General features: G+C 67.2%; 1 protein-coding gene across 1 annotated transcript; it reads right to left on the bottom strand.

The window, feature by feature from the left end:
- Nucleotides 1–1,455: 1,455 nt before the first annotated feature.
- LOC311204393 (proline-rich protein 12-like) lies at nucleotides 1,456–17,892 on the bottom strand (the record flags this gene model as incomplete). Its single annotated transcript, XM_084280823.1, is given in 8 exon segments — nucleotides 1,456–1,903; nucleotides 5,284–5,533; nucleotides 5,535–6,900; nucleotides 7,376–7,541; nucleotides 8,214–9,163; nucleotides 10,097–10,258; nucleotides 13,621–13,733; nucleotides 17,882–17,892. Coding segments are annotated over 8 exon segments (3,466 nt in total), but the record flags the coding sequence as incomplete, so codon positions are not given.
- Between the last annotated feature and the right edge of the window lie 282 nt (nucleotides 17,893–18,174).

The following is an 18,174-nucleotide window of genomic DNA, read 5'->3' on the forward strand; positions in this document are numbered from 1 at the left end:
GTGCCAAGGGGTCTGGGGGGGGTCAGGGGGTCCTCAGGGGGTGGGTGGGATGTGTCCCCGTCCCCCACTGTGGGGGTTGGGGTGCCCAGGGGCGGTCAGGGTGGGGGTCAGGGTGCTCTGGGGGTCTCCCCATCACCCACCATGGGGGTCGGGGAGCCCAGGGTGGGGGTCTCAGGGTCAGGGTGGGTTTGGGGAGCCCAGGGGGTCTCCACCATCACCCACCATGGGGGTCTCAGGGTCAGGATAGGGCTCAGGACCCCCTGGCTGTTCTGGGGGGTGTCTCCCTGTGACCCACCGTGGGGGTCAGGGTGCCCAGGATGGGGTCAGGATGCCCTGGGGGGGTGAGGGCCCCCTGGGGGGGGGTCTCCCCATCACCCACTGTGGGGGTCAGCGTGCCCAGGGGGGGGGTCAGGGTGCCCAGGATGAGGTCAGGGTTCCCTGAGGGGGGGTCAGGGCCCCCCGGGGGGGGTCTCCCCGCCACCCACCATGGGGTAAGGGTGCCCAGGATGGGGTCAGGGCTCCCTGGGGGTGCTCAGGGCCCCCGGGGGGGGTTCTCCCCATCACCCACCGTGGGTGTCAGGGTGCCCAGGATGGGGTCAGGGTGCCCTGAGGGGGAGTCAGGGCTCCCTGGGGGTGCTCAGGGCCCCCTGGGGGGGGTCAGGGTGCCCAGGATGGGGTCAGGGTGCCCTGAGGGGGGGGTCAGGGTTCCCAGGATGGGGTCAGGGTTCCCTGGAGGGGGGTCAGGGCTCCCTGAGGGGGTGGTCAGGGTGCCCTGGATGGGGTCAGGGTGCCCTGAGGGGGGGTCAGGGCTCCCTGGGGGTGCTCAGGTCCCCCCGGGGGGGGTCAGGGCACCCTGGGGATGCTCAGGGCCCCCTGGCTGCCCCGGGGGGGGGTCTCCTCGCCACCCACCATGGGGGTCAGGGTGCCTGGGGGGGGTCAGGATTCCCTGGGGGTGCTCAGGGCCCCCCGGGGGGGGTCTCCCCGCCACCCACTGTGGGGTAAGGGTGCCCAGGATGAGGTCAGGGTGCCTGGGGGGGGGTCAGGGTTCCCTGTGGGGGGTCAGCGTGCCCAGGATGGGGTCAGGGTGCCCTGGGGGGGGTCAGGGTGCCCTGGGGGGGGTCAGGGTTCCCTGAGGGGGGGTCAGGGTGCCCTGGGGGTGCTCAGGGCCCCCTGGGGGGGGTCAGGGTGCCCTGGCTGTCCTGGGGGGTGGTCTCCCCATCACCCACCGTGGGGGTCAGGATGCCCAGGATGGGGTCAGGATGCCCAGGATGGGGTCAGGATGCCCAGGCTGGGGTCAGGGTGCCCTGGGGGGGGGTCAGGGCCCCCTGGGGGTGCTCAGGTCCCCCCGGGGGGGGTTCTCCCCATCACCCACCATGGGGGTCAGGGTTCCCTGGGGGGGTTCAGGGCTCCCTGGGGGTGCTCAGGTCCCCCCGGGGGGGTTCTCCCATCACCCACCGTGGGTGCCGTCGTGGTCCTTGCGGTCGGCGGGGTCGTAGAGGGCGGAGATGGCGGAGCTGATGCTCTTCTGCAGATCCTGGTTCTTGCTGACCGAGTCCTCCTCGTCCGAGGAGAAGGACGGGAGGGTCTCCAGGTTCCTCTTCAGCTCCTCGTCCAGCCGCTTGCAGGGGCTGGGACAGGCCATGACCAGCCCCTCCCCGTCCCCCCCCTCCAGCCCCCCCCCCAGGCCGAAATGGGCAGGGGGTGGAGGGGGAGGAGGGGGAGGAGGAGGAGGAGGAGGGGGCGGGGGGCGGGGTTTGGAAGGGGAGGCTGGTTGGGGAGGGGGGTGCAAGGGGGCTGGGGGGGGTTGGGGAGGGGGGGGCTGGCGCTTCCCGGATTTGAGGAAGTCGAGGAACGAGGCCATGAAGCCCGACTTCACCTCGGGGGGGTCGTCCTCACGCAGCTTCTGGGGGGGGGGGGGATTGGGGAGGGGTCCCAAGGGGTCCAGGGAGTGGAGGGGAAGGGGGGGGGATGCAGGGATTGGGAGGATATGGGGGTTGGGGGGGAGGATCAGGGGGTTCAGGGATTGGGGGGGTTCAGGGATTGGGAGGATATGGGGGTTGGGGGGGGAATCAGGGGGTTCAGGGATTGGGGGGGGTCCCAGAGATTGGGGGGGGGTCCAGGGATCCGGGGTTGGGGGGGGGAATCAGGGGGTTCAGGGATTGGGAGGACATGGGGGTTGGGGGGGGAATCAGGGTGTTCAGGGATTGGGAGGACATGGGGGTTGGGGGGGGGAATCAGGGGGTTTAGGGATTGGGGGGGTTCAGGGATTGGGAGGATATGGGGGTTGGGGGGGGGAATCAGGGGGTTCAGGGATTGGGGGGGTCCAGGGATCCAGGGTTGGGGGGGGGGAATCAGGGGGTTCAGGGATTGGGAGGACATGGGGGTTGGGGGGGGAATCAGGGGGTTCAGGGATTGGGAGGACATGGGGGTTGGGGGGGGGAATCAGGGGGTTCAGGGATTGGGGGGGTTCAGGGATTGGGAGGATATGGGGGTTGGGGGGGGGAATCAGGGGGTTCAGGGATTGGGGGGGTTCAGGGATTGGAGGGGGGGGGGATTCAGGGATTGGGAGGATATGGGGGTTGGGGGGGGAATCAGGGGGTTCAGGGATTGGGGGGGGTCCAGGGATCCAGGGTTGGGGGGGGTGGATTCAGGGATTGGGAGGATATGGGGGTTGGGGGGGGAATCAGGGGGTTCAGGGATTGGGGGGGTTCAGGGATTGGGAGGATATGGGGGTTGGGGGGGGGAAATCAGGGGGTTCAGGGATTGGGGGGGGGTCCAGGGATCCGGGGTTGGGGGGGATTCAGGGATTGGGAGGATATGGGGGTTGGGGGGAGAATCAGGGGGTTCAGGGATTGGGGGAGGGTCCAGGGATCCAGGGTTGGGGAGGGGGGATTCAGGGGGTTCAGGGATTGGGGGGGGTCCCAGAGATTGGGGGGGGGTCCAGGGATCCAGGGTTGGGGAGGGGGGATTCAGGGGGTTCAGGGATTGGGGGGGGTCCCAGAGATTGGGGGGGGGGTCCAGGGATCCAGGGTTGGGGGGGGGGGATTCAGGGATTGGGAGGACATGGGGGTTGGGGGGGAAATCAGGGGGTTCAGGGATTGGGAGGACATGGGGGTTGGGGGGGGAAATCAGGGGGTTCAGGGATTGGGGGGGGGGTCCAGGGATCCGGGGTTGGGGGAGAACAAGGGAGTTGGGGAAACCAGGGGTGGGGGGGGTTCAGGGGGTGGGGGGGGGGGTCAGGGGAGGAAGAAGAGGGGGAGAAACAGTGAGACCCCCACAGAGAAACTCAAGATCCCCCCCCAGACCCCCCAAAATCCCCATCTCAAGGGTCCTGAGACCCTCCAGGCTGTTGGCATCTCCACCCCTGGGGTGGTCTCAAGACTCCCAGGACCCCCCCAAACCCCAAGACCCCCCCAAACCCCCTCAAGTTCTGCATCCCAAGACCCCCCAGCCCCCCCAAATCCTCATCTTGAGGGTCTCAAGACCCCCCAGACCATCGTCACCCCCACCCTTGGGGTGTCCTGAAGGCCACCAAGAGCCACCAGACCCAGAGGGGACCCCAAGACCCCCAAACTCCTGGATCCCAAGCCCCTCAAGCCCCTCCAACTCCCCCCAGCCCCCCAAAACCTTCACCCTGAGGGTCTCTAGACCCTCCAGACCATCGTCACCTCCACCCTTGGCACCTTCCAAAGCCCACCGGGTGCCACCAGACCCCCTCAACCCCCCCAAACTCCTGGATCCAAGACCCTCAAGACTCCCTCAGCACCTCAAGACCCCCCAACCCCCCCAAATCCTCATCTCAAGGGTCCTGAGACCCTCCAGGCCATCGTCACCTCCACCCTTGGAGTGTTCCCAAACCTGTTGAGGGACACCAGACCCAGAGGGGACCCCAAGACCCCCCAAACTCCTGGATCCCAAGACCCCCAAGCCCCTCCAACTCCCCCCAGCCCCCCAAAACCTTCACCCTGAGTGTCCTGAGACCCTCCAGGCCATCGTCACCTCCACCCTTGTCACCTTCCAAAGCCCATCGGGTGCCACCAGACCCCCTCAACTCCCCCAAACTCCTGGATCCAAGACCCCCAAGACCCTCCAACTCCCCCGAGCCCCCCAAAACCTTCACCCTGAGGATTCTGAGACCCTCCAGACCATCGTCACCTCCACCCTTGGCACCTTCCAAAGCCCGTCAGGTGCCACCAGACCCCCTCATCCCCCCAAACCCCTGGATCCCAAGACCCCCAAGACCCCCCCCCAGCCCCCCAAATCCTCATCTCAAGGGTCCTGAGACCCTCCAGACCATCATCACCTCCACCCTTAGCACCTTCCAAAGCCCACCGGGTGCCACCAGACCCCCTCATCCCCCCAAACTCCTGGATCCCAAGACCCCCCCAGCCCCCCAAAACCTTCACCCTGAGGGTCCTGAGACCCTCCAGACCATCGTCACCTCCACCCTTGGCACCTTCCAAAGCCCACCGGGTGCCACCAGACCCCCTCAACCCCCCCAAACCCCTGGATCCAACACCCCCAAGACCCTCAAACTCCCCCCAGCCCCCCAAAACCTTCACCCTGAGGGTCTCTAGACCCTCCAGACCATCGTCACCTCCCCCTTGTCACCTTCCAAAGCCTGTCGGGTGCCACCAGACCCCCTCATCCCCCCAAACTCCTGGATCCCAAGACCCCCAAGACCCCCTCAATCCCCCAAATCCTCATCTCAAGGGTCCTGAGACCCTCCAGACCATCGTCACCTCCACCCTTGGCACCTTCCAAAGGCTGTTGGGGGCCACCAGACTCCCTCAATCCCCCCAAACTCTTGGATCCCAAGACCCCCAAGACTCCCTCAGCACCTCAAGACCCCCCCAGTCCCCCAAAACCTTCACCCTGAGGATTCTGAGACCCTCCAGACCATCGTCACCTCCACCCTTGGCACCTTTCAAAGCCCGTCAGGTGCCACCAGACCCCCTCATCCCCCAAACTCCTGGATCCCAAGACCCCCAAGACCCCCCCAGCCCCCCAAATCCTCATCTCAAGGGTCCTGAGACCCTCCAGACCATCGTCACCTCCACCCTTGGCACCTTCCAAAGGCTGTTGGGGGCCACCAGACCCCCTCAGCCCCCCCAACCCCCTGGATCCCAAGACCCCCAAGCCCCTCCAACTCCCCTCAGCCCCCCAAAACCTTCACCCTGAGGGTCCTGAGACCCTCCAGACCATCGTCACCTGCCCCCTTATCACCTTCCAAAGCCACCAGACCCCCCTCCAACCCCCCCTCTCCCCCCAAAACCTCCTCACCTTGAGGGGCTTGAGCGTCTCCAGCCCGTTGCCGTCCCCTCCATCCTCCGCCCCTTTCTTCCCCCTCCCCCTTCCTCTTCCTCGGGGCTTCTTGGCTCCCTCGGGCCCCCCGAAACCCGGCGGTTCCACCAGGGGTCTGATCCTGGGTCTGCCCCTGGGCCGGGGGGGTCCTTCCCTCTTGGGCTTGGTGGGTTTGCGCCCCCTTTTCTTCGGCCCAGAAGCCGGGGGCGGCCCCGGGGGGGGGTTGGGGACAGAAATCCACGTCCCCCATGGGGTTGAGGGGGGCCGGTCGGGCCCGGCAGCTGGAGATGAGGTCGGGGAGCAGGTCGGGGAGGCGGCGGCTGTTGAGGCGGATGTCGGCGGGGACGTCCACCTTGTCCTCATCGTCCTGGAACTCGTACTCCTGGGCGTAGGTCTTTTTCGGGGGGGGGAAGGGGTCCCGTTTGCGGAGGAGGTGGAAGGAGGAGGTTTTGAGGAGCTTCTTGGGTTTGGAGGAGCAGAAGAGGGGGGTGGGGGCGGTGGGAGGGGTGGGGATGGTGGGGAGGGGGATGGGTTTGGTACCATCGCTGCCCCCCGCGCCCCCTCCGCCTCCCCCGCCGCCCGTCAGCAGCCCCAGCGGTTCGGCGTTGACCGTGGAGGGGAGTTTAGGGGGGTCCAACCCCAAGGAGGAAGAGGAGGAGGAAGGTGTTCCAGAAGCTTCTCCCGAGGTGGGTTGGGGTGGGCAGAACGTGGGGTAACTCTGCCCCAAGTCGTAATGAGGGTGGTGGTGGTGGTGGTGATGATGAGGAGGAGGAGGAGGGTGGTGATGGTGGTGGTGGTGGTGAGGAGGAGGAGGAGGGGGGGGGCCTTTCAAAGGGTCCGGGCGGGGGTCTTCGTCCTCCTCCTCCTCCTCGCCGCCCTTGGGGAAGTCCTCGGGGGTGGGGCCGAACATGTCCTCCATCCCCGGGAAGAAGGCCCGGTCCTCGTCGTGCAGCAGCGCGTCGGGGAAGCAGATGGAGGTGAGGGGCACGAAGCGGCTCTTGGAGCTGGGGGACCCCCCCCCGGCCCCCCCGTACTGCTCCTTGGAGTCCATCGGCGGGGGGGGCACCCCCCCCGCGCCCCCGTTCTCCGGGCCCAGGAGGTGGTGGGGGGGTGGGGGTCCCGGCGGTCCTCCCGCTCCCGCTCCTCCCGCTCCTCCTCCTCCTCCTCCTCCTCCGGCACAATGAGGGTCCAGGGGGTCGAGGAAGTCCTGGATCTCTTGGGGGGGGGGCAGCACCTCCAGGGATTCGGGGGGAGGGGGAGGCAGAGGTGGGGGGGGTTGCGGGGGGCCCGTGGGGGTGGGATTCGGGGGGGGCACGACGTGGGCTGGGTGGAGGTGGTGGTGGGTTTCCAGGAGCAGTTGTGGGGAGGGGGCTGCTGGGGGGGCGGGGGGAGGGGGCGGGGGGGGCGGCGGGGGGGAGGCGGGGGTGGTCCAAGAGGTGGACCTCGAGGGAAGAGGGGGGGGCCGCTCGGGTTTTGGGGCGGGGGTGGAGCTGGGTGTGGGTGAGGACGGAGGAGAGGAGGGGAGAAGCCCCCCCCCCGCCTCCAGCACCTCCTCCAGCCCCGCTACTGGGCATACTGGGAATACTGGGAACGCCGCTTAAATCGGGGCGGCTCTAAGAGGAGCCCGTGAGCATCTAAAGTGGGGGGGGCTCTAAACGCCCATGATCGGGGGGCTTCCCTAAATAAGGGTGCCCCCCCCCCACCCCCAACCACCCCTCCCCCACCTCCCCCACCCCCCCTCCCCAAATCCTTCCCGCTCTGAGCCGCAGGGGCCGAACTGGGGGGGGTGGGTGGTGCCCGTAGTGCACCACCGAGGAAGGGGTTAAGCTTTCAGCCCCCCCCCCCATTTCCAGAGCCTCCTCCTCCGATTTGGGGACCCCCCCCGGAGCCTGTAGCCCCCCCCCCACCTCCTCCTCCTCCTCCCCCTCCTCCTCCTCCTCCTGCCCCCCTCCCCTCTCAGGCTTCTTCAGCTCCAGGGCGGCGGGTGCCGCCTCCAGGTTGGAGTTGGGTCTGATCACGCTCTGCAGGTGGTACCTTTCCTCCCCCCCCTTCCCTAAATTCCCGTACCCACCCCCCCCTAAATTTTTCGGGGGTCCCCCATCGTCGCAACCCCCTAAACCCCCTTCCCTTGGGGGGGGCTGGGGGGGGCTGGGGGCTTGCAGGAGGTGTTGGATGAGGAAGTCTTCGTCCTCGCTCCGGTCGGGTGCCAAGAGGTCGGGGTCTCCCCCTTTAGACCCCTTCCCAAAAACGGGGGGGCGGTCTAACCCCCCCGGACCGCCCCCCCCGGCACCCCCGGCCCCTCCCCCGCCTGTCGCCCCCCCCCCATAATTAGGGGTGAGGAAGGAAGGGGATAAAACGGCCCCTAAATACTTTTGGGATTGAGCCGGGGAGGTGCGGGGGGTGGGGGGGGATTGGAGGGGGCGGATGATGGGGGAGGGGCTGGACCCCCCCAAACCCCCGTAGGACAAAGGGGGGGGCGCTGGGGCCCCCCCGCTTCCGTAGCTTGGGGGTGGGGGGCCGTATCCTGCTCCCCCACCCCCTCCCCCTCCAGCCCCCCCCCCGGGCTCCACCCCGTAGGGCAGCGCTTGGAGCTGGTCGGGGGAATAAGCCCCCCCCCCGCAGGGCTGGAGCCCCCCCTGCCCCCCGTTTTGGGGTGGGGGGGGTGGGTAGGGGGGGGCTTTACCCCCTAAATCAGCCCCCCCGTTTCCACCACCCCCTCCAGCACCTCCAGCACCCCCAGCACCCCCTTGAGAGGGGTTAAACCCCCCCCCGGCTGCCTGAGGGGCTTGAGGGGGGGGTTGTGTTTGAGGGGGGGGCGCTTGGGCTTGGGGGGGGGGGTTGTTCCCGTACCCCCCCCCCGGGGTGGGGGGTCCCATGGGTAATAAATTGGGGGGTTGCCCCGAAATCACCGAGCTGGCTTTAGGGGTGCTGGGGGTGTAGGTGCTTTGGCATTTGGGGGTGGGGGTAGAACGGGGTGGGGGGGGCTGGGGGCGCCCCCCCCCCGCCGAATAACTCTTCGACTTCCCAGTCCCGCTCCCAGTATTCCCAGTGGGAGCTTGTTGCTGGGAAGACGAAGGTGAAGAGGAGTAAACTGGGGATTGGATGATGGGGCGATACCCCGGGGTGGGGTCCGGGCGGGGGGGGGCAGCCGATTTAGGGGTGGGGGGTGGAGCTTGCGGCCCCCCCTCGGATGGGGAGGGGGACAAGGGGCTGCAGGACAAGGAGGAGGAAGAGCGGTGAGGAGGAGGAGGAGGAGGAGGAGGAGGAGGAGGGGGGGGAGGAAGCTGCTGGTAGGTCCCAGCGCAGCTCAGGTAGTGCTGGAGCCCGTGGGGGGTCCCGGGGGGGGGCGGGGGCGCGGGGGGGGGCTGTGCCCGTTGGTAGTGTTTGATCACAGAGTCCTGCCGGGGCACGGAACGTTCCGGAAGGTTGGGGGAGCCGAAGACCGAGGGGTTATAGAGCTGGGAGGGCTGTTCTGGGGAAGCCAACAGGTTAAACTGGGAAGAACTGGGAGCCGGGCGGTACGGGGAGCTCTGAGGGGACCCGAAGCCTAAAGAAGGGGGGGGAGGAGGAGGGGGAGGAGGTGGGGGGGGTACAGGGGGGTGCGGGGGTGGGGGAGGGGGTTGGGGAGGGGGTTTGATGTGGATTAAGGGGTCGTGGGGGGATAAGAGCCCGTTGGAGCCGGGGGGGCTGAAGGCGGCGGCGTCGGGGAGGCTGAGGGAGGAGCTGACCGGGAAGCTGCGCCCACTGAACGAGGCCGGGTGGTGCTGATAGGCCGAGAGGGCCGAGGAGGAAGGGAACGTTCCGGAACCCGGCAGAGCCCCCGAGATGAACAGCTCGGCTGGGGCGGGGGTGTGCATGGCTGGGGAGGGAGAGAGAGGGGGTTACACCCGGATTAGGGTATCCTGGGGGGGGATTAGAACCCCTGGGGGGGGGTTAGACCCGGATTAAACCCGGATTAGACCTGGATTAGACCCGGATTAGGGCATCCCAGGGTGGGGTTAGAACCCCTGAGGGTGTTAGACCCAGATTAGACCCAGATTAGGGCATCCCGGGGTGGTGTTAGAACCCCTGGGGGTGTTAGACCCAGATTAGACCCAGATTAGACCTGGGTTAGACCCGGATTAGGGCATCCCGGGGCGGGGTTAGAACCCCTGGGAGGGTTAGACCCAGATTAGACCTGGGTTAGACCCAGGTTAGACTCAGATTTGGGCTTCCCAGGGCGTGATTAGAACCCCTGGGGGTGTTAGACCCAGGTTAGATCCGGATTAGGGCATCCCGGGGCAGGGTTAGAGCCTCTGGAGGTGTCAGACCCAGATTAGACCCGGGTTAGACCCGGATTAGATGCACATTAGGGCATCCCAAGGCGGGGTTAGAACCCCTGGGAGGGTTAGACCCAGATTAGACCTGGGTTAGACCCGGGTTAGACCCAGATTAGGGCATCCCAGGGCGTGATTAGAACCCGTGGGGGTGTTAGACCCAGGTTAGACCCTGAATAGACCTGGATTAGGGCATCCCGGGGCGGGGTTAGAACCCCTGGGGGTGGTTAGACCCAGATTAGACCTGGGTTAGACCCGGATTAGGGCATCCTGAAGCAGGGTTAGAACTCCCAGGATGGGATTAGACCCCCCAGGATGAGATTAGACCCAGATTAGACCCACCAAGATGGAACTAAACACCCCCAGGGCAGGATTAAACCCCTTCAGAATGGGATTAACCCCCCAGAACGAGATTAAACCCCCTCTGGACAAGTTCAGCCCCTCCCCCAACCCCACTGTCCCCTTCCCAGTCGCACCAGTTTGCCAGGAGGGGGTCCGGAACTGGGAGAGGAGGGAGGAGGCGGAGGGGCCGGGCTGAGGCGCCCGCGACTCCAGCGCCGAGATCAGGTTCATGACGGAGGCGTCGGGGCCGCCGCCCCCCGCGTGGTGCAGCCCCGTCTCGAACAGCCCCGACAGCCCTGGGGGGACAGGGGGGGTCACTGGGGATTGGGGACCCCCCCTGGGATTGGGGACCCGGGGGGGGGGGGACCCCTGGGATTGGGGACATGGGGGGACAGGGCAGGGAACACGGTGGCTGGGACCCACCCTGGGATTGGGGACCTGGGGGGGTCAGGGGGGTTGGGGGGGTCACTGGGGATTGGGGACCCCCCCGGGATTGGGGACCTGGGGGGGGGGGGACCCCTGGGACTGGGGACATGGGGGGACAGGGCAGGGAACACAGTGGCTGGGAACCACCCTGGGATTGGGGACCTGGGGGGCACAGGGGGCTTGGGGGGGTCACTGGGGATTGAGGACCCCCCCTGGGATTGGGGACCTGGGGGGGGACCCCTGGGATTGGGGACATGGGGGGACAGGGCAGGGAACACGGTGGCTGGGACCCACCCTGGGATTGGGGACCTGGGGGGGACAGGGGGGTTGGGGGGGGTCACTGGGGATTGGGGACCCCCCCTGGGATTGGGGACCCGGGGGGGACAGGGGGGTTGGGGGGGTCACTGGGGATTGGGGACCCCTCCTGGGATTGGGGACCCGGGGGGGGGGGACCCCTGGGATTGGGGACATGGGGGGGACAGGGCAGGGAACACAGTGGCTGGGAACCCCCCCGGGATTGGGGACCTGGGGGGGACAGGGGGGTGTCACTGGGGATTGGGGACCCCCCTGGGATTGGGGACCCAGGGACAGGACCCCTGGGATTGGGGACATGGGGGGGACAGGGGGGTGGGGGGTCACTGGGGATTGGGGACCCCCCTGGGATTGGGGACCCGGAGGGGGGACCCCTGGGATTGGGGACATGGGGGGGACAGGGGGGTTGGGGGGGTCACTGGGGATTGGGGACCCCCCCGGGATTGGGGACCTGGGGGGGGGGACCCCGGGATTGGGGATATGGTGGGGGGGCACCCTGAGCACCCCCCCCAACCCCAAGGGACAGGGGGACCTGGGGAGGGGGGGACACACAGGGTGGGGGTGACGGGGCGATGGGGGGTCAGGGTGACAAAGGGACCTGGGGTGGGGGTGACATGGGGGGTCAGGGTGACACGGGGACAGGGGGTGACAGGGTGAAGGGGTGACATGGGGTGGGGGGGTCACAGTGACATGGGGTGGGGGTGATGGGGTGACACAGGGTCAGGGTGACCAGGGGGTTGGGGTGACACGGGGTGGGGGTGACACAGGGACAAAGGGACCTGGGGTGATGGTGACACAGGGGGTCAGGGTGACACGGGGACAGGGGGTGACAGGGTGAAGGGGTGACATGGGTTGGGGGGGTCACAGGGACATGGGGTGGGGGTGATGGGGTGACACAGGGTCAGGGTGACACGGGGACAGGGGGTGACAGGGTGATGGGGTGACAAGGGGTCAGGGTGACAGGGGGATGTGAAGTGGGGGTGACACGAGGTGACACAGGGTCAGGGTGGCCAGAGGGTTGGGGTGACATGGGGTGGGGGTGACAGAGAGATATGGAATGGGGGTGACACGGGGTGACAGGGGTTTGGGTGACAGGGTGACACAGAGATGATGTGGGGCGGTGCTGGGTGACACAGCGGGTGATGTGGGGGACCCTGGGTGGGGGCGACAGGTGATTGGGGTGACCAAGGGGTCAGGGTGACACAGAGTGGGGGTGACGTGGGGACAAAGGGACCGGGGGTCACGGTGACAGGGGGTTGGGGGTGACACAGGGGGTGACACAGGGTGACACGGGGTGACATGGTGACACAGGGGGTGATGCTGGGTGACACGGGGTGACATGGTGACACAGGGGGGTGACAGGTGGTGTCCTGGGGGGTGACACAGGGTGATGCTGGGTGACACGGGGTGACCTGGGGGAGTGACACAGGGTCACATGGGGTGACACAGGGTGATGCTGGGTGCCAGGGGGTGCTGGGGGTGACACAGGGGTGACACCAAGTGACCTGGGGGGTGACACAGGGGTGACACCCAGGGTAACGCACGGTGACAGGGGGGTGACACAGGGTGATGCTGGGTGACACAGGGTCACATGGGGTGACGCAGGGTGATGCTGGGTGCCAGGGGGTGACACAGGGTGACAGAGATGGTTACACAGGGGGGATGTTGGGTGACAGGAGGTGGCACAGAGTGACAAGGGGGCGGCGCAGGGTGTGATGCTGGGTGACACGGGGTGACATGGTGACACACGGTGACACAGGGGGTGACACAGGGTGATGCTGGGTGCTGGGGGTGACAAGGGGTGACACAGGGGGTGCCACCAGGTGACCTGGGGGGTGACACTGGGTGCCAGAGGGGTGACACTGGGTGAAAGGGGATGTGACAGGGTGCTGTGGAGTGATGCTGGGTGACCCAGAGTGACCTGGGGGGTGACACCAGGTGCCAGGGGGGTGACGCTGGGTGAAACAGGGGGTGCCAGGGGGTGACACCGGGTGACCTGGGGCGTGACACCAGGTGACAGGGGTGACACAGGTTAACACAGGGGGTGACACAGGGTGACAGGGGATGCAACAGGGTGCTGTAGAGTGATGCTGGATGACCCAGAGTGACCTGGGGGGTGACACAGGGTGACACAGGGGGTGCCAGGGGTGCCAGGGGGTGACACCTGGGGGGTGACACTGGGTGAAAGGGGATGTGATAGGGTGCTGTGGAGTGATGCTGGGTGACCCAGAGTGACCTGGGGGGTGACACAGGGGGTGACACAGGGTGACAGAGGATGCAACAGGGTGCTGTGGAGTGATACTGGGTGACTCAGAGTAACCTAGGGAGTGACACAGGGTGACACAGGAGGTGACACCAGGTACCAGGGGGGAGATGCTGGGTGACAGAGGGGGTGCCAGGGGGTGACACCAGGCGACCTGAGGGATGACACAGGGTGACACAGGGGGTGCCAGGGGTTCCAGGGAGTGCTACCAGGTGACCTGGGGGGTGACACCGGGTGACAAGGGTGACACAGGGTGACACAGGGGGTGACACAGGGTGACACAGGGGGTGACCTGGGGGGTGACACCGGGTGACAAGGGTGACACAGGGGGTGACACCGGGTGACCTGGGAGGTGACACCGGGTGCCAGGGGTGACACAGGGTGACACAGGGGGTGACACAGGGTGACACCAGGTGACCTGGGGGGTGACACCGGGTGACAAGGGTGACACAGGGTGACACAGGGGGTGACACCGGGTGACCTGGGAGGTGACACCGGGTGCCAGGGGTGACACAGGGTGACACAGGGTGTGACACAGGGTGACACCAGGTGACCTGGGGAGTGACACCGGGTGACACGGGTGACACAGGGTGACACAGGGGGTGACACCGGGTGACAGGGGTGACACTGGGTGCCGGGGGTGCCCGAGGGGGGTACCTGAGGGGTGGTGGTTGGTGGCGTAGCCCTGCAGCGGGTGGGGGGCTCCGTACGGCTGCCGGTGCAGCAGGTCGGGGTCGGGGTGCGACCCCCGCGACCCCCCGTACACCAGGCTGGGGGGGAACAGGGAGCATCACACACAGCAGAACACCCCCCTGTACCCCCAAAACACCCCCCTGTACCCCAAAACACCCCCCTGTACTCCAAAAACACCCCCAGACCCCCCCTGCACCCCCGCGACCCCCCGTACACCAGGCTGGGGGGGGACAGGGAGCATCACACACAGGGCACCCCCAAAACACCCCCCTGTACCCCCAAAACACCCCCAGACCCCCCCTGCACCCCCACGACCTCCTGTACACCAGGCTGGGGGGGACACTTTGAGGGACCCTCAAAGACCCCCCCCAGGACCCCCCAACCCCCCTCACACCCCATCAGGGTGACACACCAGGAGCCTCACACACCGGGCACCCCCAACCCCCCCCCTACACCCCCTGCACCCCCAAACCCCCCCTTGCACACCCCTCACACAACCCCCCCACCCCCTGCACGCCCCTCACACCCCCCTCGCACACTGGGTGTCCTGGGGCCCAGCACCCCAAAACCCACCACACAGGGGACTCAGCACCCCAGTAACCCAGCAGCCTGAGACCACAGCACCCCAACACCCCCATAATCCAACACCCCAATCACCCAGCACCCCAATAACCCAGCACCCCAACACCCCCATAACCCAGCACCCCAACACCCACCACACAGGGGACTCAGCACCCCAATAACCCAGCAGCCTGAGACCACAGCACCCCAGTAACCCAGCAGCCTGAGACCACAGCACCCCAGCACCCCAATAACCCAGCACCCCAATCATCCTGCACCCTCAGACCACAGCACCCCAGCAACCCAGCACCCCAGGACCCAGCATCCCCAGACCACAGCACCCCAACACCCCATAACCCAGCACCCCAGTAACCCAGCACCCCAATACCACACCACCTCAGCACCCCATAACCCAGCACCCCAGCACCCACCACACTGGGGGGCTCAGCACGCCAATAACCCAGCACCCCAGGACCCAGCACCCCAATAACCCAGCACCCTGAGACCACAGCACCCCAACACCCCAGTAACCCAGCACCCCAATAATCCTGCACCCTCAGACCACAGCACCCCAACATCCCAGTAACCCAGCACCCCAACACCCGCAGCACGGGGGGACTCAGCACCAGCACCCCAATCATCCTGCACCCTGAGACCACAGCACCCCAGCACCCCCATAACCCAGCACCCCCATAACCCACCACACTGGGGGGCTCAGCACCCCAATAACCAAGTACCCCAGGACCCAGCACCCCAACACCTGCTGCTGCCAAGGCTCAGCACCCCAGTAACCCAGCACCCCAATCATCCTGCACCCTCAGACCACAGCACCCCAGCACCCCCATAACCCAGCATCCCAACACCCACCGCACTGGGGGGGCTCAGCACCCCAATAACCCAGTACCCCAATAACCCAGCACCCCAATAACCCACCACACAGGGGTGCTCAGCACCCAGCACCCCAATCCTCCTGCACCCCAGGTACCCAGCACGCCAACAATCCTGCACCTCAGGACCCAGCACCCCAATACCCCAGCACCCCAGGACCCAGCACCCCAGCATCTCAGGACCCCAGCACCCCAATACCCCTGCACCCTGAGACCCCAGCACCCCAACACCCACCACACAGGGGGGCTCAGCACCAGCACTCCAATCATCCTGCACCCTGATAACCCAGCACCCCAGGACCCACGCCCCAGGGGGGCTCAGCACCCCAATAACCCAGTGCCCTGAGACCCCAGCACCCCAACACCCCAGGACCCAGCACCCCAGGTCCCAGCACCCCAATAACCCTGCACCCCAAAACCCCAGCACCCCAGGACCCAGCACCCCAATACCCCTGCACCCTGAGCCCCCAGCACCCCAATAATCCAGCACCCCAACACCCACCACACAGGGGTGCTCAGCACCAGCACCCCAATCATCCTGCACCCTGATAACCCAGCACCCCAGGACCCAGCACCCACACCCCGGGGGGGCTCAGCACCCCAATAACCCAGTGCCCTGAGACCCCAGCACCCCAACACCCCAGGACCCAGCACCCTGAGCCCCCAGCACCCCAGGACCCAGCACCTCAGGACCCAGTGCCCCAATAACCCTGCACCCTGACCGCCCAGCATCCCAACAATCCTGCACCTCAGGACTCAGCACCCCAGGACCCCAGCACCCTGAGCCCCCAGCACCCCAGCACCCACCACACAGGGGGGCTCAGCACCAGCACCCCAATCATCCTGCACCCTGATAACCCAGCACCCCAGGACCCAGCACCCCAACACCCCAGCATCTCAGGACCCAGCACCCCAACACCCCAATACCCCTGCACCCTGAGACCCCAGCACCCCAACACCCACCACACAGGGTGCTCAGCACCAGCACCCCAATCATCCTGCACCCTGATAACCCAGCACCCCAGGACCCAGCACCCACGCCCCGGGGGGGCTCAGCACCCCAATAACCCAGTGCCCTGAGACCCCAGCAGCCCAATACCCCAGCACCCCAACACCCACCACACAGGGGGACTCAGCACCCAGCACCCCAATCATCCTGCACCCTGATAACCCAGCACCCCAATATCCCAACACCCAATACCCCAGCACCACAGGACCCAGCACCCCAATAACCCTGCACCCTGAGCCCCCAGCACCCCAACACCCACCACGCAGGGGGGCTCAGCACCAGCACCCCAATCATCCTGCACCCTGATAACCCAGCACCCCAGGACCCAGCACCCACGTCCCGAGGGGGCTCAGCACCCCAATAACCCAGTGCCCTGAGACCCCAGCACCCCAATACCCCAGCACCCTGAGCCCCCAGCACCCTGAGCCCCCAGCACCCCAGGACCCAGCACCCCAATAACCCTGCACCCTGACCCCCCAGCATCCCAATAATCCTGCACCTCAGGACTCAGCACCCCAGGACCCCAGCACCCTGAGCCCCCAGCACCCTGAGCCCCCAGCACCCCAACACCCACCACACAGGAGTGCTCAGCACCAGCACCCCAATCATCCTGAACCCTGATAACCCAGGCACCCCAATATCCCAACACCCAATACCCTGCACCACAGAGCCAGCACCCCAACATCCCAATAACCCTGCACCCTGAGCCCCCAACACCCCAATAACCCTGCACCCCAGGACCCAGCACCCTAATAACCCTTCACCCTGAACCCCAGCACCCCAATAACCCAGCAGCCCAATACCCCAGCACCCCAGCACCCACCGCACAGGGGACTCAGCACCCAGCACCCCAATCATCCTGCACCCTGATAACCCAGGACCCCAATATCCCAACACCCAATACCCCAGCACCACAGGACCCAGCACCCCAATACCCCTGCACCCCATACCCCAGCACCCCAATAACCCTGCACCCTGAGCCCCCAGCACCCCAACACCCACCACACAGGGGTGCTCAGCACCAGCACCCCAATCATCCTGCACCCTGATAACCCAGCACCCCAGGACCCAGCACCCCAATACCCCTGCACCCTGAGCCCCACCACCCCAATACCCCAGCACCCAGCACCCCAATAACCCTGCACCCTGACCCCCAGCACCCCAATATCCCAGCACCTCAGGACCCAGCACCCCAGACCCCAGCACCCTGAGCCCCCAGCACCCAACACCCACCACACAGGGGTGCTCAGCACCATCACCCCAATCATCCTGCACCCTGATACCCCAGCACCCCAGGACCCAGCACCCACGCCCCGGGGGTGCCCAGCCCCCGCACACCCCCCCTTCCCCCCCCCCCTACCCCCCCCTGCCCCCCAATCCCCCCCCATCCCCCCCCCCCTCACTGGCCTTGGCCGAGCGCTCGTAGCTCCAGCCGGGCCCCGCGCCCAGGGGGTCCCCAAACCCGGCGGCCGAGTAGTTCCTGTCCATGGGGGCGGCGGCACCGGGACCCCCAGACCCCGGGGAGGGGGCGGGGGGGGGTGGAGGTTGGGGTGGGGGAGGGGCCAGGCCCCTTGTGTGAGGCGGGGGGGGGGGGGGAGGGGCGGGGCCCCCCCCGCAGCGGCGCGAGCACAAAGAGGGGGGGCTCTTCAGGGAGGGGGGGGTGTGAAGGGGGTTCGGGGCCCCTTTGGGAGGCGGCGGCGGCGGCGGGAGAAGGAGGAGGAGGAGGAGGAGGAAGGGGGGGAGAGGGGGAGGGGGGGAAGCGCCTCACGGAGCCGCCATGTTGGCTGGCGGCCGCGCGCCGCCGCCGCTTCCTCCACAATGCACCGCGGGGAGGAGGTTGGGAGCGGGGGGGGGGGGAGAGGGACGGAGGGAGGAGCCAATGGGAGGAGGGGGAAACGGGGAAAGGGGTGGGGCTTAAGGGGCAGGAGGAGCCAATAGGGGGAGAGGAAGGGGAAAGGGGGCGGGGAGGGCGGGTGGGGCGGGGGCCCATAGGAGAGCGGAGCCAATGGGAGGAGGGGAGAGGGGAAAGGGGCGGGGCGGAGGGGGTGGGGGCAGCCAATG

This window comes from Gallinula chloropus (genome assembly GCF_964237585.1).
Source record: "Gallinula chloropus genome assembly, contig: HAP1_SCAFFOLD_685, whole genome shotgun sequence".
Taxonomy (NCBI): domain Eukaryota; kingdom Metazoa; phylum Chordata; class Aves; order Gruiformes; family Rallidae; genus Gallinula; species Gallinula chloropus.